General features: G+C 38.6%; 2 protein-coding genes across 12 annotated transcripts; both read right to left on the bottom strand.

The window, feature by feature from the left end:
- Positions 1-551: 551 nt before the first annotated feature.
- LOC101159593 (immediate early response 3-interacting protein 1) lies at positions 552-10,334 on the bottom strand. Of its 9 annotated transcripts, none has more exons than XM_020706204.2 (9): positions 10,164-10,334; positions 9,748-9,849; positions 8,927-9,659; positions 7,490-7,653; positions 7,334-7,357; positions 6,250-6,489; positions 5,958-6,170; positions 5,806-5,876; positions 552-1,490 (listed from the first exon to the last, which is right to left on the bottom strand). In XM_020706204.2, exons 3-9 carry the CDS (start codon positions 9,148-9,150, stop codon positions 1,431-1,433), a joined length of 996 nt encoding a protein of 331 aa, XP_020561863.1. In that variant the 5' UTR covers positions 9,151-9,659; positions 9,748-9,849; positions 10,164-10,334; the 3' UTR covers positions 552-1,430. The 9 variants fall into 9 exon arrangements, with proteins under 9 accessions (XP_020561863.1, XP_023814494.1, XP_020561862.1 ...); XM_023958726.1 differs by lacking the exon at positions 552-1,490 and adding an exon at positions 8,512-8,630 and having other exon boundaries at positions 2,287-5,876; XM_020706203.2 differs by lacking the exon at positions 552-1,490 and having other exon boundaries at positions 2,287-5,876; positions 8,927-9,073; positions 9,160-9,659.
- A 643-nt stretch (positions 10,335-10,977) lies between these two features.
- LOC101159109 (mothers against decapentaplegic homolog 2) lies at positions 10,978-23,401 on the bottom strand. Of its 3 annotated transcripts, none has more exons than XM_011479549.3 (11): positions 23,280-23,401; positions 21,548-21,958; positions 20,236-20,325; positions 19,812-20,005; positions 18,212-18,346; positions 15,081-15,143; positions 14,319-14,372; positions 13,754-13,966; positions 13,515-13,652; positions 13,271-13,415; positions 10,978-13,111 (listed from the first exon to the last, which is right to left on the bottom strand). In XM_011479549.3, the coding sequence occupies exons 2-11, from the start codon at positions 21,781-21,783 to the stop codon at positions 12,988-12,990; spliced, it is 1,392 nt and encodes a 463-aa protein (XP_011477851.1). In that variant the 5' UTR covers positions 21,784-21,958; positions 23,280-23,401; the 3' UTR covers positions 10,978-12,987. The 3 variants fall into 3 exon arrangements, with proteins under 3 accessions (XP_011477851.1, XP_020561859.1, XP_004072808.1); XM_004072760.4 differs by having other exon boundaries at positions 12,988-13,111; positions 15,069-15,143; XM_020706200.1 differs by lacking the exon at positions 23,280-23,401 and having other exon boundaries at positions 15,069-15,143; positions 21,548-21,783.
- Between the last annotated feature and the right edge of the window lie 309 nt (positions 23,402-23,710).

Genomic DNA, 23,710 nt, shown 5'->3' with positions numbered 1-23,710 from the left:
AAACGTGTCTGGATCTTCCACCATGATGACGAACCCATCCACATTGCACGGGCAACAAAAGAGTGGCTACATAAAAAACACTTCATGATTTTGGAGTGGTCTAGTCAGTCTCTAAACCTCAATCCAACAGAGGAAATTGAAAGTCTGTGTTGCCCAGCAACAGCCCCAAACATCACAGCTCTTGAGAAGATCTTCATGGAGGAAGGGACCAAAATAGCAGCTACAGTGCAAACCTGGTGATAGCCTACAGGAAAAGTTTGACTTCTGTTATGGTTAAACAGGGTTAAATTACAAAGTATTGAGGTGATATTTGTGTTATTGAAAAAAACTTTATTTTAGCACCAATATACAAATAAATTCTTTACAATGTGATTTTCTGGATTTTCTTTTCTTTCTGTCTTAGTTGAAGTGGATCTGTGATGAACAGACCAAACTTACCTTTTTAAGAGGGGAAAACGGCAGAATCAGTGACAAATAATTTTTGCTCCACAGTAACCAGTGACTTAGTTTGTTTGTTTTGCTTCATTCATCTAATTAACACATTGCGCCTCTTTAACTGAATAGATGGTGTTTATTACAATAATGAGATATTAACAGACATGGTGTGAACATAAAGCAAAACACAAAATGGAAACCTACATTTGAACAGTGATACTTTGTATTCCACTGTAATAGATCTCATATTCCTAACCCTTTTGCTGAAACACATTTGTGCAGGACATTAGAACATATTTCAGGTTCAACTAATGAAAAGCAATGAAATCAACAGAAAAAATCTCTCTTCTTCCTCTTTGACCAGTAATGCTAGCTTCCCAAGAGCTCAGGGAACTTGATTCTTAAGGGAAACTTCTGGAGGTCCTTCAAGGCTAGAAAAGAGTCACATGAGGATGCAGAAACAACAGCGTTTCTCTGAGTGGACAGGTTCTTCCTCCTTAAGTTGTGGCGCTTCACGAGCTGAGGAATCATCTTTACACTCAGACAACGAGCAGCTGGACGTGGACAGCAGCCTCCCACACACCAACTCTGCGGCTTTGCCATCTGTGGCTGACAAGTCTGTCACAGTTTTCTCTCTTAGTGACATGTCCCCATCTTCATCGTCATCTATTAGAACAAACTCCTTGAGGTAAATCATCCCCGCCCCGTGAAGTCTGTGGTTCTCCAGCGAATCATCCACAGAGTGGGAGTCAGCCAGAGTCAGAGTCTCTGTCAGGGTTTTATGTTGGTCCACACAGTTGTCCTCTGACCCTGAACAGGTCTGGCTGCTCGAATCCTTCATCCGTGTGGATTTCCTGTGAACTGACGCATCTCCCAGAATGCACTCTTGCTCCTTACAGCTAAGTATGTCTGAATCACGCGACGTCTTCCCTGGACCATCATGTTTGGTGATGTGGTGCCTCCTGCTGTGAGAACCGCACCGAGTCGCACAACCATTAACCGGCTCCATCTTGAAGGCCACCTTCAGTCATGGCAGGCCTGGATGCTGCTGCTAACTGTTGGGGAGAACAGTAGGAAAGCTTCAATTATCAAGCAAGTAAGTAAACATTCAAAGATTTTCAAAGTTTACATTTTTGGACTACGTGTATTCTTGTAAAACTGCATGACAGTCCTTGCAGTCTACACAGCTTTCATTCTATTATTTATTTAAGATCATGGGGGAAAACTGGATAGAACAATGGATACCAACAGAATTTGCACTGAATATGAAAGTACATTAGACTTTATTCTATACTTCTACTATTCTGGTCATACTTTTGAGAATCTTTTAAGTCAGGCTAAATCAAAGCAAAAAAATAAAAATTCCCTTGAGAGTCTCTGCCCACGCGTGTGCCAATCACATTGTAAAGATTTTTAAAAATACTTTTTTCACATTGTTTTGATCTTTTCTTTGCTTTGTTTTTGGATTTATGCATGTTATTTTTTATAGAACAGTATTGATCTCTGTTCCAAACATAAAAACAGTTTGTTTGTCAATTTTTGTGAATTTCCCCCCCAAAAAAAAATTAAATTTACAAATCAGATTTTTGTTTTTTGTACCGTTTTAGGTTTATTATGGAATTATTGTTCAATATAATGAAAACATACGTGTAAGAAAGAAGTTATGGAAGTACTATAGGAAGGATATCAAAGGTAAATTATAAGAAAAATGTAAAATAGTACAAATAAAAGCTCAGAAAAGCCAAGTAACCTCAATTATAGTAGAAATCTCAACATAGACATGAATTTGCTGCTTAGATTTCTGATCAGCCCACAGCAAATCTCTTAAAATGTTAGTCTGCATAGTTTTGCTTTTTCTTCATTCAGTTAATTATTCCTTGCATTTCTCTTGATTTGTATTATAAAATGTTTAATAAAAAGGTTATTTCCTCCAAATCGTTGAAAGCCAGTATGGCTGTGATGCATGTGCTTCACAGACACAGAAACTAGGTCGGATCTAGTTGTTGCAGGGGGCTTTTTTAGGAACAATAATGGAACAGCAAACATGACAACAAGCGGTCATTTCATGTCTGCTTCTGTAAATGGATACACGAAATGACTATTTTTAAAGAGGCAGAAAATAACTCGCATTCCCTGAGGATTAAATCTTTGATGAAAAAGGCAAATTTTCATCTAAAAGAGCCTTTGAGAAAAAAGAAGACTAAACCTTCTTTCTCAAAAAACTGATTTAAAGGATTAGGGTTGATTTAAAAACAAGAATTCTGAAAGTAAAAAAAAAAAACTATAAAAGTTCAAATGATGAGTCTGCCACTAGAGACAGGCAAGAACGGGAAAGGTTGGATCTGTAGATTTTTACTTTAAACAACCTCTCAAATGTCATTCCAGATCAAATAAAGGGGTACAAAAGTTTAGGATAAGTGGTTTTGTTCATCTTTTTTGTTGTATTTCTCAGAGCATTGTGGTGAACTTGCAGGTGTGCAAGGAACTTCCGACGTCAATGCTTTCCGCTTAGAAAATACCATCAATCGGTCAGTTTTCTATAACTGCTTATTTCTGTTTAGGTAGGTAAAGATCCATTTGTTAAAATATTAACTTTGTGTTAACATAAATCTCTGCCCTCTAACTAAAAAAATGCCTCCAAAGGTCTTCACACGCTGACTTTCAGTTTTTTAATGACTGAGGATTAGAAGAATTTGGCAGAAACTTAAATCCTTCTCAATATAAAAATTTCCTAAAACAATTTTAACATGTTGGCAGTTTGACACTGTTGTTCATTGAAGTTAAGTTTGGTTTAATGACTCACTGCACCACTAGAAAAACTAATCTTGAAATTAACTTAGCTAGATGTTTTCTAAACCTAAATTGGCTACTACTGGCACATTTCCCAGCTCAAAACATTTGTAAAATGCTTTTCAGTGAAAATCAACCTTTTCTTCAGAATCTTTCTTTAAAAACGTTCTTGTTTCTGTAAATGTGCAGTTGAACTTGTACGCTGTGTTCTTTGAACCCTTTTCCTCAGTTCATCTGAAAGCAGCTCCAGAAGTCTGGAGTTTGTGCTGGGCACTCCATTTTTTTCACCATCTTGTCCTTTTTTCTGGAGGCAGTTCTGGCAGAGCTTCAGCTTCAGCTTCTGGATAAAACTCTGTGTTTTTTTTTGTGGGTCAACTCTGGTCCTATTAAAACCATGATAACTCCTCCTCCATGCTTGAAATCTACTATCCTACATCTGTTTCATCCTTAAAATTGAATATTTGTGGAATGTGGATAATAACTTAATTGTTTTGTGTTTTGTCTATTATTTAACTGCCCTGGTTTAGTCACGGAAAATCGCCATGGCTGTGCAGTTAAATAAATTGGTTTTGCTAGTTTTTCAAATTTCAAATGAAGTTTAAGAAAAATTGAAGTAAAATAAAAGAGAATTTTGAAATATTCGTACACTTCAGTTTTGTAAATGTAAGCCTTCAGTCCAGTTCAATGTCATACGCATCAGGTAAAAAGGCTGAGGAGACTTTTGAATATAAAGAACTTATTTTCTCCAAATAAAATGCATAAAAACCTGTAAAAACAACAATTGCAGCATCTGTGTGTTTTGTGCTTCACTGTGTAAAGGAGCTTTAGGAGAATGATGCTGTTTCACTTCACTGACTAGACAGAATCAGGACTCCATAAATGTGTAATAGCTTTTCTTAGGTAAACATGCTCAACTTTAATGGTTACAGAGCAAGAACCAATGAAAAATGGATGTGACTTGAATCACATCATCACTCTTCGTCTCTGCAGCTTTAACTGAGGAAGAAAGAACTTAAATGAAAAAAAGGAAACAATTTTCTATTTAGAAAAAAAAAGTCCCATCCTTCAATTTTTATTTAAAAGCATCATTTGCTCAATTTATAAATATATACATGGAAATGAAACATATTTACAATAATACTCTTAAATTGAACGTTTCAAATGAGGTCATTACCTGCGGCCTTCACGGATGAACTCTCTGTAAAAAAAAGGTCTCATTACACAGAAACAGGGATCATCCAGCAACAGCGTCGCTCCTGTGCAGCCCGTCTCCTCCAGTCTGGACGTCCTCAGACAAAAGACTCCCCGCTCCTCCCCTCCACTCACAAACTACAACCGCTGACAGCTGCAGGGATTATCCACCAGCTGAAATCACACCGCCCACCATGCCGCTTCTGCTGGCTTTTACTGGACTTAAGTTGTTTCACATCAGAATAATGTAGAATGATGGGAATGTGTAAAAGCATTCCCAGACACAGTGCAAATGTTATTAAAAAAACAAAAGAACTTTAGACATAGAGAAATCAAGTTATATTTAAAAAAATATATATGAACAAGTATAGATTTAAAGCATTCATGTTTCTGTTAGATACCATTTAATGTAACAGTCTTATCATTGCTGTTGACATTAAATATTGCTGACAGTCACAGAAGGATTTTTCTATTTTAAAATCACTTTTTTTTACTGTTCTGAAGAACTAAACCCTATCTTTCCAACAAAAGCAGATTTGTAATCTGTTTTCTTGCAGAACCAGAACTCATCTCTCACTCTGAGTTTAAGAATTTCCGTTTTTTTGTGTGGAAGCGGTGTGGGGACACATGAAAGCCACTTTTCTTACAGTGATGAACTGGATGTTCTCCTATAAATAAAGGAATAAGAGCAGTCCTCCACATACAAGAAAGATGTTGTATTGAGACATAAATTATTGAAGAAACTCGACTTGCTGTGAGGTTAGCGTCTATGAAGCTTTTGGCTTTAACATAGTCTATACTGCATCTGAGAACTACTGCTGATCTATACACTAAAATCCAAATGTCAGGGTTTTTTCACTCTTTTTGCCTGTTTGTTGGTAACCTCAAACCCATAAATGACTGTTTTATTGATATTAACTCAGAAGTTTCCAGTAGCAGAAATGGAGGTTATAGTTTATGAGGAAAACACTTCCTCCATGTGTTAAATCTTTGGGATTTTGCAGGTTTTTTTGTGTCTTTTTTTAAGTGGGCAGGTGTTTGAAAAATAAAAACCACATTTTTAATTTCTGAAAACTTTACTTTTTAAACAAAAAAACAACACTTTCTGTAAAAGATGTCTGAATCAATACTAGAATGATGTCCTAAGTTACCAATTTTTGTATTGAAATGTGTTGTTAAAATATAAAGAGGACAAAAGAAATAAGACAAAATGTTGGAATCTCTTTGTGGTGACAGAAATACAAAAACGACATTCTAGCTGCACTGAGGCCTTGAGATCAACCCGATCAAGTGGGGTGAGCTGCCTCCATGTTGCTCCATGCAGAAGCTGAGATGTTTTCCAGAAGACCGACCCCCATTCTCGTTTTTTTCCCAAAACCGGACGGTTACCTTTCCCGGCACTAGAAGGGTCTCCTTGAAGTGTGCAGTGACTCTGACAGGAGATGTGATGACTTCTACCCCTGATGGTACAAAATCACTCTGATCAGGTCTTGTCAGTCCTGAAATGGGAAGTTCCATCTGCAGCCACTCAGTTTTCTTACCTTTGTGCTTTTCGATTTCAGCCAAGCAGACCGACAGCATCCAGAGACTTGAAGCTGTGCCTGAACTGAGGCTGAGAAAGCTGGCTGCCAGAGAGAACAGCTGCTGAAGGGAGTAGCGAGAGAAGGACCATGAGCCCTGCAAGCCAGATGTCCGGGGAACTTGGAGCTCCACCTGCTTCTCATTTCCGCATGCTTGCTCATCTAGCAGGCCTGCTGACACCAACAGATCCAAACATTTCATTGATGCTTAAACATCACACGACATGCAGGTGTTACTGCAAGGTGAAATCACCGTGATGCTGCTGGCTCTGGTCTCTACTCTTGGGTAAATCTCTGCTTTCAGACAAAAAGGTCAGCCCGCTTTCCCACACTGTGGATCCAGAACGGGAGGTGGCAGACAGGCGGATGTCCACCTCCACCCCTGCAGGGGTCTGCCGATACCCCAGAACCCTGGCCTGCAGCGAGAATGGACCCTTCTTCAGCTCATCGACTGGCTGAAGCGTCTGCATGCTCTGACGCATCCGGAGGAGTCCTGAAAAGAATTCACAATCCTGAATTCTCTGTTTTTGATGATCCCAACATTAGCATTTACAGAAAATTCAATAATTCCATGAAAAAGAAATCATTAACACAGCGGGAGCTCAACAAAAACATGGAAAAGAGGTAAACATGTTGTTCAAATGCTAATTATTATGATAAATACCAGGAATTCAACCTTTACATTTGGCTGTAGGGGTGGATTTGATTTGACCTAAAAATCCTGGACTGCTAATTAACTCACTTTAAGCAATAAAGGGTAAACACAGTTTAGACCGTATTACCAGCTAAATGTATTGCATCAAGGAAAACAAAATGAAGGCAAAAAGAGAATTTTGAAAACAGGAAAGGTAACCGTTTTTCTCCTCACAATGGATCTTTCCATTGAATTATTGTTGTAGAGAGACAGTTTTAATAAAGACGTCACAAACGACCACAAAAACAGGGACTTTGGTCGTAAGTCTTCAAAGATGCTGACAAAACAGCTCAAATGTATCTCAAAAGGCTTAAAATGAAGATCCTAAAGGTTTTTTCAAAAAACATTCTCAACTTTATTTTTTATTTTTTAATAAATGTTTCAATGAAGTTCCAGTCTTTTTAGATCGATCCTGATGGATTAATAGAATTAGGAATGAAAAAATAACTTTAGTAATATTTAAATTTTCATCCAGGTTTTGTGCAGAACAACGTGTTTTACAAAAGAACCGACTCAGACAAAGGAAAAAATGAAGAGGTGATCTGTACTGTTTAAAAATAAACATGAATTAAATTAGACAGGTGAAAATGATGTAAACTTAACTTAATTTTAAGTTAACATATCAAACCAAGCTGACTTTTACCCCATTTGTTTCCAATATGTGCTTCTGAAATAAAGATAAAATTCTCTGTTAAATCCATCTAAATCTAAACTCTATATGTTTACGCTATAGTTTTCAGGATACAAACTCTACAGAGACGTAATCTGAGTATTCTGAAAGTCAAAGAGATTTTTTTACCTGCCGGACTGAGCCTGAAGTTTTCATCAGTTAGCAACAACAGCAGAAGTTTGGAACACAGGAATTCTGGGAAGCACAGTGGGATGTCTCTGAATTCCGCATCGGGGTAATCCCAACCGTAACCTGCAGCACTGCAGAACCTCCTGAACAATGTCCTCTCCAGCCTTGAAAACAGAGCAGGTTCAGAACGACTGTCACAACTACCAGATTAATCCTCAGACTGCTGCCGTGAAATCCCGAAACTGATCAATCTCACATGGCAGAACAGAAAGAATAAGAAAAACAAATGTTATAAAGATCAAAATAGAGAAGCAGACTTAGAAATGTTGTTTACAATTCAAGTTGCCTCAACAACTGTTGTACTTAAAACACTAATGTCATCTCTCGCTAAACCCCGTTGACGCCTGAATTTATTTCTGGTTATAAAAAAATTAAATTCACTTGTCTTTTTGCTTTAAAATAGATGCTAACTTAAGGTACCGTAATTTTGGAGCCACAGCTCTTTTGAAGTCCCACCACAACATGGATTCAAATTAATTCACTTCAAATCATAAAGCAGTGGTGCACAACTGTGTCAAAGCAAAACACAAAAAGCAAATAAATATCAGCACAGAGCTTTAGTCATTATAGAAATTCAAATCCAATTGAGTCCAGGTAATCTCGACTATATACTACTGGTCTGCATGAGTAATCAACAGGTCACATTGAAGGGTTTTCTGTTTAAATTCCTGGACTAAGCAAGGTGATGCTGAAGAGGAAAACTCCCTCTAAATGGAACATTAGGAAGAAACGTCCAGCAGAACCAGGTTCTGTAAGGGGGAACCATTTACCGGTAGGTTCTGAATGGACATCAAAGGGACAAACTGAAACACAAACATGTTGGCTTGTAATTGCAGCAATGAGAGAACAGAAGGCAGACAAGGGACTCCTGTTATAAGAGATACCGTAGCAACTACAACAAGAAAACTGGATGAAGACGGTGATCTCCAGTCCTGGTTCTAGAGTTCTGGTCTCCAACCGACCTTTTCCAGCTAACCCAGTCCTGGTTGTTGCTGATCACCTGCATTCGGTATGTTCAGACTGGAATCATCAGATCCACAACAAGGTTAGGGCTGATTGAAAGTCAAGCAGGTCAATAGGTCTAGAAAATCAAAGATGGAGACACTGGTGTACAAAAAAATGAATAAAAATAAAAAAGCCCTGAACATCATACCATTACCACCATGCTTGAAGGCTAGTGTGCAGCATTTGTGCTGACATTTTTCATAAAGTGTGTGATGACAATCCCCACATTGCTTTTGTTGTTCGTGTTATTCTTTTAAGTGATGCACAGTATGGCGGGTTAAACTACTAAAGCATTTCTACAAAGTCACACCTAAACCCGGCAAAGCTGGACTTGTGAAATGACGTCATTTACTACAGGTGGTCCGTGTTTACCTGCAGTTCTTCACCGCGTACTCTAACTCCGTCACGGCTGTCTCTTGCAGTATCCCTGGTTTCCGCGTGAGAACCCTCATCCAGTACTTAGTGTAGAGATAAACCAAACTGGGAAGTTTATTAGCTAGCGCGTGCGTTTTTAACAACCTGTGAGAACGGTAAATGTAAACATAAACGAAACATGCAGAAAAGGCAGAGGCCGACAGGATAATGCAACCCCTCATTTTAGTTACATTTGTTTAAAAAATGGCCTTAAAGTTTTCTTTTCATTTTAACAATCACAAGAATCCAACTTCAATGTCAATCCTCTTGCCACACCACGCCCCTCTACGGTGAGCAAACCGGGACAAACGACACGAACTCGTGAAATAGCAGTAACATAAGCGAAAGTCTTTAAAAAAATTTATTGACTTTTTCCAACAACAAAATTACATTTAACATTGTGCATTTGGTAAGTAAATTCTAAGTTTGAGTCCTAATACAATTATAATCTTGTAAATTTAAAATGTCTCCAATAACTTTTTACAGGAAGAAAGTATAGTTATTTTAAGAATAACCGAGTTAAATCAAAAACAGGAGATCCGAATCCGAGTGAATGGGATGTCGGGAAAGGTTTCTTCACTGGGGTTCCTGAGGTCATGGGCATCCGGCAGAACACTTTGATCGACCACTCTTTTTCATCCAAACAGAAGCAGCAGCACGATGCAGACTGAATTTACCCCTATTAGTGGCACTGTGGGGTAATAACACAGATGAGCACGATCAAAACATTTTATAGACAGTGTGTAGACCTGTGTGGTTGTCATGAGACAATCAATCACCTCTCATCACAGTCCTTACGGAGCGGACGAGATTCATCAGCTGTGCTTTGACGCCTGGTTCATCACCAAATCCTCCCACACTTTGATCTGCCCCCCAGCCAACTGAACCAGAAGAAGATGAAAAAGAAGATTCAAATATGTTATGTTTCCCCCCTAAACACTTGAGGTTTCCAGTCATCATTCCGGTGTTTTGATTTAGTAAAGAGCGTAGATTAAATAACTCAAAATAATATCTGACAGCCTTTGTGTAACTAAACAGATAATTTTACAAGTTAATACAGACTCTTATGTGTAAATATTTTTCTTTTCTCCAGCTAGTCTTCCTAGTGAGTTGGCAGTTGCTAACGTAACGCTAAGCAATTTCTAGACGAGGAGCCACAGTGTTGTTTAAGACAAATAAAAAAAGAGCAACTTACTTTTACTTAAAAACCTTTCTTCGTGTAATACAGCCACAGCATTGACGCACAAGATAGCTGCTTGGATTAGAGAATACAAAGTAAATGCCATTTTAGATATGAAAAACAAATTAGCAATACTGACTGCCGGCAACGCTCGCGATATTTACGTATGACGCAAGCCTACGGCAGCCCACGAAGGAAAAACCTCTACTTGTCCAAAAGTTACCGCAAAACGAAGTTCAACTGCGTCTGTTTAAACTAATTCATGTTTTTAATCACACAAGGCAAACTTAATTTATTTTTTCCCCCACGATTTCAGTCTCCAACTATATATTTTACATATAAAGTACAGAATGACAAAATACCTAGCTTTACCCCTACTGGTCAACAAAGGGAAAGGCATGTCAGTTCAAAGAACTTGAACAGTTTTTCTAATCAACTTTGGGTCCTTAAGAATAATATTTTTATGTAAAAAAAAAAGAAAATAATTCAGTAGTAGCCCATATGGGCCAAGTAGCCCATATGACACGCTTTAGTATAATGAAAATATTTTGACAGAGAAAGACACCTTTTTCAAATTTTTGTAAATTTCTTGGAGTTATTCCAGGCATTTGATACCAGCAACTGTAAAAGGTCCCCATCTTTTTATAAATCATTCACACACAAATAGCCATCTTTTAATTTGTATTACAACATCACTTTTCAATGGATCATCATAACTAAAAGGTCCCAGGGATTTGTTTTCCAATAGATCAAAGGATGATTGGAGTGAGACTTTAAGGTTGTATACACATTCAACTTCACCTCAACGAATAAATACTGCAGACAAAAATCATGAGAATAAAAATCTTTATTAGTGTTTTATGAAGTCTGCATAATATGCCACACGCCTGAGAAGCTTATGGTCAGAAAAAACCCAAAAAACTAAACAAAGAACTGATCTATCAATTCCGCCCTCTACTGGTAAAACAAATGCAACATCTACTGTACTGACTGCTTTGCAAAAAGGTTACTGTTAAATACACATATAATGAACTACTGTTATGCATATGCATGTCTGGTCCACATCAGTTTTTATAATGTATATTTTTTTTCACATTCATATGTTGTAGGCGAAAGACTAAAAACGATGTAACACTTGACCCTAAACACATCATTCAGTCCCCCCAGATTCAAACCCCACTAGGTGCACTTAAAGTACAATCTCTAGTGCCATTTGGAGGGGGTGCAAGGATACATGTTAAACCTGCAACAGCAACAAAATGACTTTAAGGTAGTAAGTTCTGATGTACATACTGTACTTTATAGAGACTGAACAAAGACGATACACACATTAACACAGGGTGTCCCAGTGTGCAGGCACATTCAATCTCCTGCCATTTTAAAGCAAATTAAGTCTGGATAGGTTTTAAAATAATTGCTCGACAAAAGCACCAAAAAGATACAAGAGGTCTCGTGTGCAAAAAGAGATGAATGGCAGGGCTCTGCTAACATTCGCAGGCAAAGCTCTTGAAACAATTTCAGCAATGAAGACTTAAAAGTTTCAGTCAAAATTGGTGGATTTCTTTGGGGAAAGAAAAGTTCAATAAGGCTACACGTCATGTCGGGCAGTTTTAAGAAAATGCATCATTTCTTTTAACCTGAAACAAAGACATGCTAATTGAAATTTGGGATTAAATGTAGGAATGATGTCCAAGTTACTTGAAAAACAGCAATGGTTGAATAGGAGGTGAATGACAGGAAATTTTAGGTATATTTATATATATATAAAAATACATGAGAATATAAAAAAGTAACAAAACAATGTGGATACAGGCTGAGAACACAATGGATTCAGTGATACCTTCAAACGTCTCTTGGTGAGACAACTAAAGCTTCACCTTGGAGAGCCTCACTGCTCCCAGTGTCACAATAAGAGGAAAATAAAAATAAAAACAAAGGAAAATAAGGAGAACAGATATTTGCTGATTTCTCTGGTCCCTGCCCAGTCTGTGTGCCAAGCTAGAGCTGGCCGTTATCTTCATTGTCGGGTCGATCCGACGGGAATACAACTACGCTGAGAGTGAGGAGTGTCATACAATGACTAAAATAAACTGTACTAAAACTAGGACTGCACTTTTTTTTAGCACTATGGAAAGAATTACCAACATTCCTATTTGTCCGTATAGAAGCATGTCTTAGAACGACACGCATCTGGAGTTTTTTTTTTTGGAAATGAACATGGTTGTAAAAGTCAATTTAATCAAATTTCATAAACATATTGTGGCATTTCCTTCAGAGGAAGAACAGCCATCATTTCTTTCTCAAGCCCCCTCCCTCAACAAACAGCAGGGTCAAGTTTCCTAGAAAAAAGTAAACTTTCGGCTCAGAACAATAGCTGTGGTGGACTAGAACAAAAGTCATGTAAGCATTCGAGCTCATGATAGTTTTACAAGCAATTTTCAAACACTGAGAAACTATTCACAGATATTTTTGGTATTTCCCCCCTACTTCCCAGACTAAAAACCAATATACATTTTTATTTTGTACCACAAATAGATCTAATATTAAGGATTTGGGGCAAAGCAATTCAACAAGGTGCATGACATAGACATGGGTAACAAAGTGCCAATTACTGAGAAGTCTGTGTGTGTGTCCATGTGTGTGTAAAAGAGTGTGCCTGTATGTGTGTGTGTGTGGTGTAGAAAAGTTAAAAGAGGGGTGTGGAACTGGGACACAAATACTATGAAGCACGTCAACAGAAATGACTTCTTTGCTGTATTGTTTTCCGAAAGAACTCGCATGTTTAAAATTTAATGATCTTTGTAATAATGAGCTCTTTTTGGGGCATTTCCGTAGCTGTTCAGGACATACTGGAGCAGCGGGCAGATGGAGAACCCATCTGGGTCAGGACCTTGTCCAACCACTGTAAAGGACCATTCAAATGCAGTTCGATCCAGCAAGGAGTGCTTGTGACAGTTTGTCGCCTGGAAAATAGAGGAGTGTTTTCTGGATTAGCAATCAGTTTGCACCATGAAACATGCGACTGAGGAGGATTTTAGCAGGTACTTTCGAAGGTGTGGTATGCAATTTGACTGAATCTTCAAAGAACACGGTTAAAACACCATTTCGGTTTCAGCGCTCACCTATATTCAGCTCCCCAGCCTTTGACGAAGCTCATTCGGATGGTGCACATCCTGGTAAGCTGGTAGACAGCCTCAAAGCCTTGATTGACTGACTGTGCCAGCAGAGCAGCAAACTCCTGGTTGTTGAATATTTTTAGATTACAGCCTAAAAATAATGAAAACAACAAAATTTTGTAGATCTATATTTAATAAATCAGACCACAGTCATCAGATTTTCTTCTCACAAGTGTCTTCAGACTCTCACCTGGTGGAATTTTACACACAGTTGCAGGATGCCATCCATACCGCTGATTGCAGTTTGGACTCTGAACAAAGATGGCGCTATCACTCAGGCACTCTGCAAACACTTCCCCTCCAATATAGTAGAGTCTAACTCCTCTTCCTGTTAACAGACAGTGAATTTAGTTTATTAAAGACAAATAAAAAAACTGTGAGAGCTAACACCAACAGGAGAATGTGCAGATAATGAGGCTTCAAATGCACCTATGTGTCTTCGCGTCATCTCCACAGTGGCGTTCCTGTTGACGTTGGACAGCAAGCCCAAGCAAAACCTCTCGGAGTTGGATGGATCTGTGAATCCATCCACTGTCAAAGATGGCTGAGACGCGTGGAACGTCTCTCCCACGCGCTGGTTTAACTCATAGTAGGCTATTGAGCACCAGAAGGCTGGTTCTGAATAAGTCACCGGCTGAAGATCTGCAGGACAGAACCACATCAGTCAGGTTTATCACAACAAATACCTGAAAAAAAACACAGTTTAGTCAACAAGTCCACCAACTGTGCCAATTCTGACAATGTGTAACAGTTTAGTATTTTACTAATACCATTTTATACACAAACTATAAACCAGTGTTTGATCAAGCGATTCTAGATATTTCATGGCTAGATTGGTAGTTTAAACATGTGTGAATAAGCTAAACATGGGGAGGCATTGAGGCTATAAATTAGATTTTTACTGAGCAGATTGATTTGCATTTTTCTATTTATGGTACTAGTTATCCATAGGTCATATTTAGGAGAGTTAAGCTGGGTCACTATCAACACTTACCCATGCTATGATTGACAGGAGACAGAGTGCTCGGGGAGAGCTCCGCCGGAGAGCCTGGTAGGGAAAACAGGAAGTCATGGATGTGACTGGCTTTGATGACAACGAAAACTGGTGGTTCAGGTCGCATGATAAAACAGGTGATCATTTGGAAACGGAACCCAAAAGCTACAACATGAGGCCAATCGTTTTTCTCTCTAAGAACAACAAAGGGTTTTTACAATAGCTGGTATTATTAATTCCTTGTCCATTTGACTATTAACTCGGTTATTAGCAAATTTGTTGAGAATATTCAGACCAAATATTCTGAAGACAATGCCATAACTCACTATTTCCCATTTTGTGCGATCTCGTGCTTAAGAACACAACACACTTGTTGTGTGATGAAGTTTTGGAGTCACTTCATTACTCACTAGTGACAGAGAGTCCAGCACAAGACTTTCCACAGACTCACCCATAGCTTGCTAGTCTTTTTTATCTTTTATCAAGCAAATCCGGGTGCCGTTTAAAACTAAAGACATTTCATTTCTTTACCAAGTTACACACAACTTTGAACAAAAACCACAAACAATACATTACCTATGCAAACATTCCAAATGACAGCATGTTCTACATTTAGCTTTTCCTTTAAAAATAGAACTGTTAGAATTTGAATCAGCATAAAAAGAATAAGAGCCAAAAAAGACTGACAGGACTTTGAGGGAGGGGCACAGACAGAAAAAAGATGGATGGAGAGGTGCTAGGCTAGGGTACCTGTGTCCATACTTTGATTCATCTGTTGATCACTGGCCTCCCCATCCTCACTGAGGTAACCCGGTGGGGGCGTTTCTGTGGACAGAAAAACGTACACATCCGAATTTTGTTGTGGTCGTGATAAAAAGGCTCTGGTGGGATAACCATCTGCAGGAAGAGCTGTAGTGTTAGGGTACATGGTGGATTGCATAGCTGTAGATCAGGGGTCTCAAACCATTTGGAGCTCCAAAGACGGCTCTTGGGGGCGTGACATTGACCGGACTTGATGGATGCAAGCGGGGAAAACATTTAGGGCAGGAAACCTGACCCCCCATTTAACAAGTGTTTCTTCCATTGTAGACAGAATGGTGACGGCTAAGGGGTTTATTATGCGGTGAAATTCAGTCAAAAAAGATGCAGAAAACATCCCCAGATAAACATTTCAGGATTTATTAAAATGATAAGAGCCTTGTATTATGTTAACATTGGCTGCGAATGTTTCTTTTCTCTTTGAAGCGTCAATCTTTGTATCAAAAATCCTCTTTGCTTTCACGCGGATCATTTTCCTGGAGGAACGCCCGCCTTTCCGTCTTTGCTCAATTATCCATTTTCAAACCTGTTCTTCAAATCCGTCACTCGCTTTCTTTGTAATTTGCTTGTTTTTGCAGCCATTTCCCCAATATCATCCATCTGCTTGAGCCATTCGCAGAAACATTTAGGATTCACCCCAAAATCTGAATGTTCTTTGCCTTCATGCCACTGCACAGTTTAGACGCTAAATCGAATGAGCGTTTCTCGGCCACCGCTACAATGGCTCACAAAATTGAGCCACAGACACCCAGCGTCTGCACGAGTGTCCATAGGGGGCGTCTTAAAGAAGCTCGGCCACTATTACAGACCGGTGTCTAAAGAAGCGACCACCTGTTAGGCCCGGCGTTTATTGGTGACCGCCGTCTATTAGAGACAGGCCGGAAGACATACTGTACTCTAAAATAACTTTAGACCAGGGTTAAAATGTGCAAAGATTTTGTTTCTCCCTTATTGATTTGGTGTTTTAAAAAGCAAATTTAAAAAATATTCAACAGAGAGACAATAAAAAGTGCAGCAATAGAATAGAATAGAAACAGTGGTTGACACAACAATCTTTTCCCAATTACAATAACCAGTAAGCATAGACACAGCAGAATAACAGGAACGGATTAAATGAGTGCAACCGTTCAGTTGGGATGCAACAGTCCTAAGAACCGCAGGCGGAGCGGTTGGATGACTCCTCCACCGAAAGTCCAGTCACATTAAAAAAGAGAGAACGAGACCAGTCCGGAACTGGAGTCTGTCTTTTTGATTAACACAAAAAAATATGAAAACTTCTTTCCAAATGCCAAAAGAAAACAAAAAAAAAAAAATCAGAAGACTCTTCTCCACCATGAACTTCAAGAAGTCCAAGTACGGTACAGGTCCACTGCTTCCTCCCTCAAACCAAATGTGGCTCAATGTGAGAGGAAGTGCTGCCAAGTGTCCAGCAGTAAGAAGAAGTCAAGGGTAGCTGTGTTCAGAAGAACCCAGTGATTGAGGTTAAAGTACTGTAAAATTTGAGTCTTATTTTGTGTTTAACAGTTAAATTTTAACAGTGTTAATGCAGATGTTTAAGTTTTCTATACAGCAGGGATAGAAGACTGAAAATGGAAAACTGAAATCTATTACTGATTTATTTACATGTTGATTTTTAATCTTTTCATGTAATTGTTGATTGAGTTTTATAAGTACATTTGCACAGAAAACAGTTAATAATACAGTACAGTATGGTTCATGTTCCAAACAAATTTACTACCAAAGAAAAGGATGTACCCGAGGAAGCTATACACAACTCGTTCATCCCAGGGTCCTTGTTTATCCTATTCTGTGTTATAAAAGAAAGAAATTGAGAAGATGTGATTCAATAAAATGTCCTGATTCAACCTGGCATTAACTCCTAGACACCCATGAGCCGCGTGCTCGCATTAATGCAAAGAAGCTGAGCTGGTGTCTGAGGTTATGAAATACCAAATAAATAGTGTTTCATCATTTATCACAGGAGTTACATTCTGTAATTCATCTGTGATAGGTGAAAGCCACAAAGTAAGATTATAGATGACTTAAGGGGGGTGCAGTATTATGGAATGTAATCAAATATCTGGTTGCAATGGAAGATTTATGTAAGTGTGGTAAACTGAATGCATTCTGCATAGGAGACGCAATATGGAGGATAATGATTGACACGGTCAAAAGCCAATCAGGACACTAAAACAAAAAAAAGAATGCAAAACTGAAAAAAACCACACACACCCTGACCTCTAGATGGAAAGTTATAGAAGTGACTGAAAAACAGCCCTGATCTGAACTCATGCAGTGTTTTGTTGTACATTTCCTTGTACTTTTGTCACAGTTTGTCAATAATGAAGATCATGATCAAACATGTGCATGAGTACACCTGGAGTTGTGGCATTCATGACTACAGCTAATACTGATCTACTTTGTAGTCAATCATCAGACTTGTAGGTTTACGTTTTGGAGGTTTGTGTACAGGGAAGAGCTAAGAAGACTTCTGATCAGAATCTGGTGGATCGGATGAAGAGGAAAAATGCCAGAAAGACTTTGTGGCCCTGACTGGAGATGGGAGGTTGTTGATGTCTGCAGAGATGCCAATCCACAAATTCATCAAGCTGAAAAAGCAAACCTACAGGGTTATCCAGTAAAACCCCCAAGGCACCAAATAGGTACATTTAGCGTGTTACTGGGATGTGGGAAGAGTTTGGGGAGACCACTGAAAATGGCTGGCAAACGGTGATAATGCTTCAGGTGTAGAAAGAAGGGAACGCTCTGAATGGAGCAGGTGGGGAGCTGTTCACCTCAACTGGGAATAAGCAAAATCACCAAAACGCCTTCCACTGAGGAGGCAGAGTCTGGGTACTTGAAGAATTGCAGGGGCTCATGTCACAAAAATTGTCAAAAGAACTGCATCGATGAGGCTGAATGAAGATGTTTGCATCCACCACTGTGCGTCAACAAATCCCTCCTAATTGGTCATTAAATAAAAAAGTTGCATTTATGAAAAACATATCCAGACTTGGAAGATTCCCAAAAAAGGAGCATTGATAAAACTGTATTTTTATCTCATAAACTCCTACCTGGTATATAGTTGTTTGGAGGTTCAATTCCTGCAGGAAAGTTTGTGTTCTCAGGTATAGAATGAGTGTAGTCATCCAGAGGTGGCAGGTCTGGCAGGATTTCTGAATGTCTTGGCACAAGAACAGCAGGCAGCACTGTAGAGTTGGGTAAAAAAAAGTCAGAAAATACAAATGACACCTCACTAAATTAAAACCTTTTTTTTTAAATGAAACAGATTTAGAGTAAAAATATAGCAAATACATTTTAATAAGGGCATTCTGTAAAAAAAAGTTTTACTATCAATTAACATTTCTTGTCAAAAGTCAAAAGTCAGGGACTTTCATTTCAAGCAGCAATGAGATAATATTACAACATTAGAGTTGTGTATTTGTTTTTTGTTTTTACAGAAAATGTAACAGAAAGCACGGGGGAATTCTCGAGTCAAAAAGAGTCAGTAAAATCCAGAGCCTTAGCTTTAACAAATGCAGTAACTGTCTCTTTTAGAGAGACAAATGAAAGCTTATTATTAATTGCATTAATTTCAATTTACTATGTTGTTTGTTCATTATGGTTAGTTTAACAACAAGGATCTCAGAATCAGATATCGATGAAGTGGATCAATTAGAAGGTTATCTCAATTTTGTAGTGACTGGTTTGTGGGAGAAATTTGCAGACAGCAGATGGTGAATAATTGAAGTGAAGGATGTTTAAACTGAAACAAAAAACAGACTCTTTACATTAAAAACCAAACAAACTAAAGAAAACCAACCTCAACTTCAGTAAATGTTTTGGCAGATAAGATTGACATTACATGAAATATTTTGCATCAGCTTTTGTTTTATTTGCAACCAGTTAATTGACCTAAAAGATATCTTGTCATACATTCTGACCGTCTCTGTCAGACAGAAAACTGATCTGGTAAAATAAATAAAAAAAGATTTGAAAACAAGATAATTGGTTTTTGGCTTTCCGATGTTTGAATTCCCTCACTACTTCTTAAATCATAAAAGACTTTATAATCCCAGGACTATCCAGTTCCCTGAATTTTAATGCTATTTGGACTCACTTTTTCCCCCCAAACAGCAAATATGATGATACCCATTTGCTGAAGTAAAAACCTCATAAATAAGAACATTTTACAAAGATTATTTATGAATCTGATGATGGAAACTTATATAGTTTATGAAAAATACACTTAAACTAATTTGTTTTAAATGACAAATCACTGAAATGCAATACATTGTGGTCTATATTTGACAATCTAGCGAGCATCGATGCACACTGGTTTACAAAGACTTCTTGGAAATTTCTAGGGCACCAAAAAAATGGCAAATGCCTTATATAGTGCACTAAGTAGTGAGTAGTGAATGAATTCAGATCCAACCATTGACTTTTGAAAAAATATGATTTAGGAGTTTCCCGTTTGAAGGAAGGGAATTTACACTCTTCTAAAACTTGTTGCTGTGAACACGTACAAAAAAAAACATACAAAAAAATGACAACATATAGAAAGACTAATTCAAAACATTCATATGGCTTCACCAAAAATCAAAACTAAAATTTCCCATTGGAGAAAAAAAGAATGTAGCTATTAGTAGAATAGGGGTCCATCCCACAAACCTGGGGTCTCCACTCTCTGGTAGTGGTAGGGGTTGATACAGACTTCATCTTTTTTGAGGTGGAAGGCATACTCGCAGGCCTCGATGGCTCGCAACTCGTGGTGGCTGTGAAGATCCGGCCATCGCCACAAGCGACAGTAGATGACATGAGGAAGCCCTTTCCGGTGGGAGACTTGCAGGCGTCCATCTAGAGATCTGATTGAACATCAAACAAGAAGCTGTGAGAAAAGTGCCAGAAGGTTTACAGGAGCTAAAAAAATGATGACGTTTGAAATGAATAGGCAGTGGAGGCAATGGAGGTGGATCGGTTTTAGTATTGAAATAAAATAAACATGTTTTTAATGCTCGTCGCCTCCAGCATTGTTATGACAACTGTACCACATTACAGTTGTGTGCAACACCATACAACAGTTGAGGATAGTCACCTGGTTTGGTCAGGGTAGTTGTATAGGCCTGATGTATCCCACTGTTCTATCGTATTTGGTGTACTCAGTCCCCATATTTCAGAGCAATTGCTGTGCACAGAGAAAACAACAAAACAAAAACAAAAAAAATGATAAACATGGGACATGACTCATTCAGAAATATCAGTATGGGCGTGTCAACATTAAAAGGCCTCTTTTATTGAGAGTCTTGTGACAAAGCAAAGACATCAAATTCACCTTTAGCTGTGAAAATGACTGATGGCAACTTCAAATAAGAGAAGCCTTTTGGACTGGGTTAATGGAAACATGGCATGGGATCTACTATCACAGACAATGGAGGAGACTAGATCTGTCTTCCATCTGATGGCATTGTGTCAAACAATGGGAATAACTCAAAGCTTTCTGCTGCAGTCATTGGTGTCAGAACTTATCTGGAGACATTCAAACAAAACAAAACACTGAGGGCACAAAGAAGGGGGGTTGAAACCTTGGCAAAATAGGGAACATTTCAGACGTTCTCAAAACATTCACAGAAAATAAACTGGAATGGGAACAAATGAGAGGAGTTTCTTCTGAGTAACAGGGCAAGAACAAACTTTACCCGATGTTTTGTGCAACAAATACACAACAGAAATGACTCCTTTATCATTGTGGGGCAACAACTGGCATTTTAAAACTGGAATGGCTTTGGTTATGACAGGGCAAGACAACCACTGTTATCCGACATCTACTGTAGATTTCCGGTGCTACAATTCTATATTCAGCTTCCATTTCAATGGCTAGAAAGACGACACGTGCAAAACCATCAAACCCAACAGGTGTCACAGTGTAAAAAACAAAGTGCAAAAGCCCAGGAATAATTGGGACATCGTAGCGGTTCATACGAGGCTTTTTGCTCATCCTTATAAAGAATTATTCACACGGGCAGGCCAGCCACTCACAGCCCCACAAATGTAGATGTGTTGTCTAGAAAGTATCTCATGCGATTAAAACCAGCCTGCTATCTGTAGACACACAAACATCTGATAAAGTATTTGGCAAGGCATTGGTGAGGAAACAACCTGTTAACACAATGTTCTCACTGAACGCGAGTCTGGCTCATCAAGGCTGGCTGACTGATAAGGAGAACATCGCATGACCTTTTTTCCAGAGAACACTGCAGACTGTTTAGCTGTCAGTTGAGTTGTAAATAAACAAGGGTGCCAAATAAAACACACAAATAAGGGCATAAATGGGAACTTTCTAAAACAGGTTTTCACATGTTGTGAGAGGAAAGAAAGATATGAGCAGGAATAGGAAGTCTGAAATGTACCTGGGAATGGTGACACACTTTGTGTTGCAGTTCTGCGTTGTGATTGCTTTCTCTAGTTCATCTAGCTGGCCTGTCTTCTTTAGCTTCTTCACTAAGCTCTTCACGGCCTTTTCGCACCATTTCTCTTCTTGCCCGTTTTGTTCTCCGCTGCCCGCCACCCCAGGTCCGTTAGGTGATTTCTTCCAGCCCAGAAGCCTCTTCACCACAGGAGGAGTGAATGGCAAGATGGACGACATCTTGACTTGTCAAGCTGGGAGTTTCCAGCTGACTCAATACAGGCTTAATGAATCAGGGGCAGACGAGAGCCAGAGCTGGAATTTGGGCCTTTTGCTTTCAGGTACCCGTCTGATAACCAGTGAGGCACAGAGTGGAAGCCAGAACCAGCACAGAGTATTTCAAAGATCCAAACACCTTGAAAGAAAAATCACACGAGCAGCACATAATCAAAACATACGAACATAAAAAAACAAATATAATAAATCGCACATCAATATGCAAAAATTGGTAAAGACTAGTGTCTTGCATTCAGTTTTACTGAGAACTGGATCTAAACGGAGAATATTTAATGTCCAATTTAAAAGTAATTTAATAATAATAATAGCTGCAGTTTCTTAAAAAATATAATTCACGAACTAGTCAAATCTCGGTAAAAAAAAATATAAAAACATTAAATATACACTAGTTATTTAATAAAACTATAATTCTGAATAACTTCAGGGTCTTTTTAAAGGTAAAACTCATGTTGTGGTTTGATACAACTGAGTCAAAACGACAGAAAGATCTAATTTAATTTGGAAATGTGTTTAGTTATTAAAATGAAATCGTAGTTTTTCAAAGAACTACGTGATTATTGTGGGATGTTCAGACTGAGCCTTAAACTTTGGGCATCTAGTCCTTCAGAAGTAAAGCGGCGTATTTATCAGCTCAGCCTCAGCGTTAGACCAAACAAGCTACCGGTTTGGTTAACGTCAAAACGGCTGTTTGTTGTGAGAAACATTAGAAATTGACACGTGTGGTGGATATTTCCTAAAAAGGAAGCCAAGTGAGTGTGAGAAAGGCACATCCAGAGTGCGATCTTGCACGGACTCGCGAAGGCCGATTGCTAGCAAGGAGGGGGGCCTGCTCAAATCACAACACTGAATTCATTAGCATTAGCTTGACAAAAACCCTAGTTTCCTCTTTGTAAAAACAATCTCGTGTTGAAACTACGGCTAACATATCCCAAAATTTAGGTTTTATCATACAAAAACAATGGTTTTGTTGCTCAAGTTAGCTTAACTAAGCTAACCTCCAGCTTGTTATTAAATCCTTTTGTTGTGGTCCTCGAAAATAGACCCTGTTTGCAAAAGTCAAGTTGCGCTACTTTTGTAGCGCCCCCAACTCGCTAAAACACCCAAATGATGTAAAACCAAGCGGCGCATAAATAATATAACTTTTCCCTCCCAATGGGATGAGTTATCCTACTTGAGCGGCCAGACTGAATATTTCACTCAAAAACACAGAAAGGCTTTGCATCTTGTACGAACTCTTGCAAACTGAGCTGTGGCTCCCGCTGGCTAACGGAGCTACAGAATACCTGCTTCAAAACAACAGGATTCAAAGTCGATAAAAACAGCTAAAAAAAGCGCTTCAACATTTTGCATAAATTATCTATAACATTTTACGGTTAGAAGACAAAAAAATTGGTGAAACCTTTCAAAGAACTTGTTTATCAAGAAAGAAATGTCAGTACCTGAAAGAGACTGTCCGTTGGCTAATTCTGACAAGGCTCGCCGGATCCTCTCAAGTTGCTACCAACGCCACAGTGCTAGCCGCTAGCCAAGCAGGCTATCTAGACCGGAACATCACAACAAACGTGATGGCTACGCACCAGCTCTTAGTCCCGCCCACTCCAACGTGATTGGAGGATACGAAGAAGATTGTTCTGGCTGGTGCCCTTGACAATGCATTTTTAACTCAATCATTTCTTTTTTTCTCTCTTTCATTTTCTATTCCAACCTGCGGTTTTTCTTATTTCAACCAACCTTTTTAATAACTAGAAACAATACAATGGGTAAAAGAAAACACTACGCATTCTGTTCAACCTGTACCTCAACATCACCATTTCACTTGGTTTGAATAATCTTTTTGAATGGGTAATATAAAACAAGATTGTAGCCATCA

This window comes from Oryzias latipes, chromosome 9 (assembly GCF_002234675.1).
Source record: "Oryzias latipes chromosome 9, ASM223467v1".
Lineage (NCBI taxonomy): Eukaryota > Metazoa > Chordata > Actinopteri > Beloniformes > Adrianichthyidae > Oryzias > Oryzias latipes.
Note: the sequence above shows the minus strand (reverse complement) of the source record. Positions and strands in the feature narration are given on the sequence as shown.

Coding starts and splice junctions, on each gene's coding strand:
- LOC101159109 (XM_004072760.4), bottom strand. CDS start 21,783: ATGTCGTCCATCTTGCCATTCACTCCTCCTGTGGTGAAGAGGCTTCTG. Junction 14,373..15,068: donor GAATCAAAGTATGGACACAG/GTACCCTAGCCT, acceptor TTTCCCTACCAG/GCTCTCCGGCGGAGCTCTCC. Junction 13,967..14,318: donor TCCTGTCAATCATAGCATGG/GTAAGTGTTGAT, acceptor TCTGTCCTGCAG/ATCTTCAGCCGGTGACTTAT.
- LOC101159593 (XM_020706201.2), bottom strand. CDS start 9,150: ATGAGGGGTTGCATTATCCTGTCGGCCTCTGCCTTTTCTGCATGTTTC. Junction 7,654..8,926: donor TACGCGGTGAAGAACTGCAG/GTAAACACGGAC, acceptor TCTGTTTTCAAG/GCTGGAGAGGACATTGTTCA. Junction 7,358..7,489: donor CTTCAGGCTCAGTCCGGCAG/GTAAAAAAATCT, acceptor TCTTTATTTCAG/AAGCACATATTGGAAACAAA.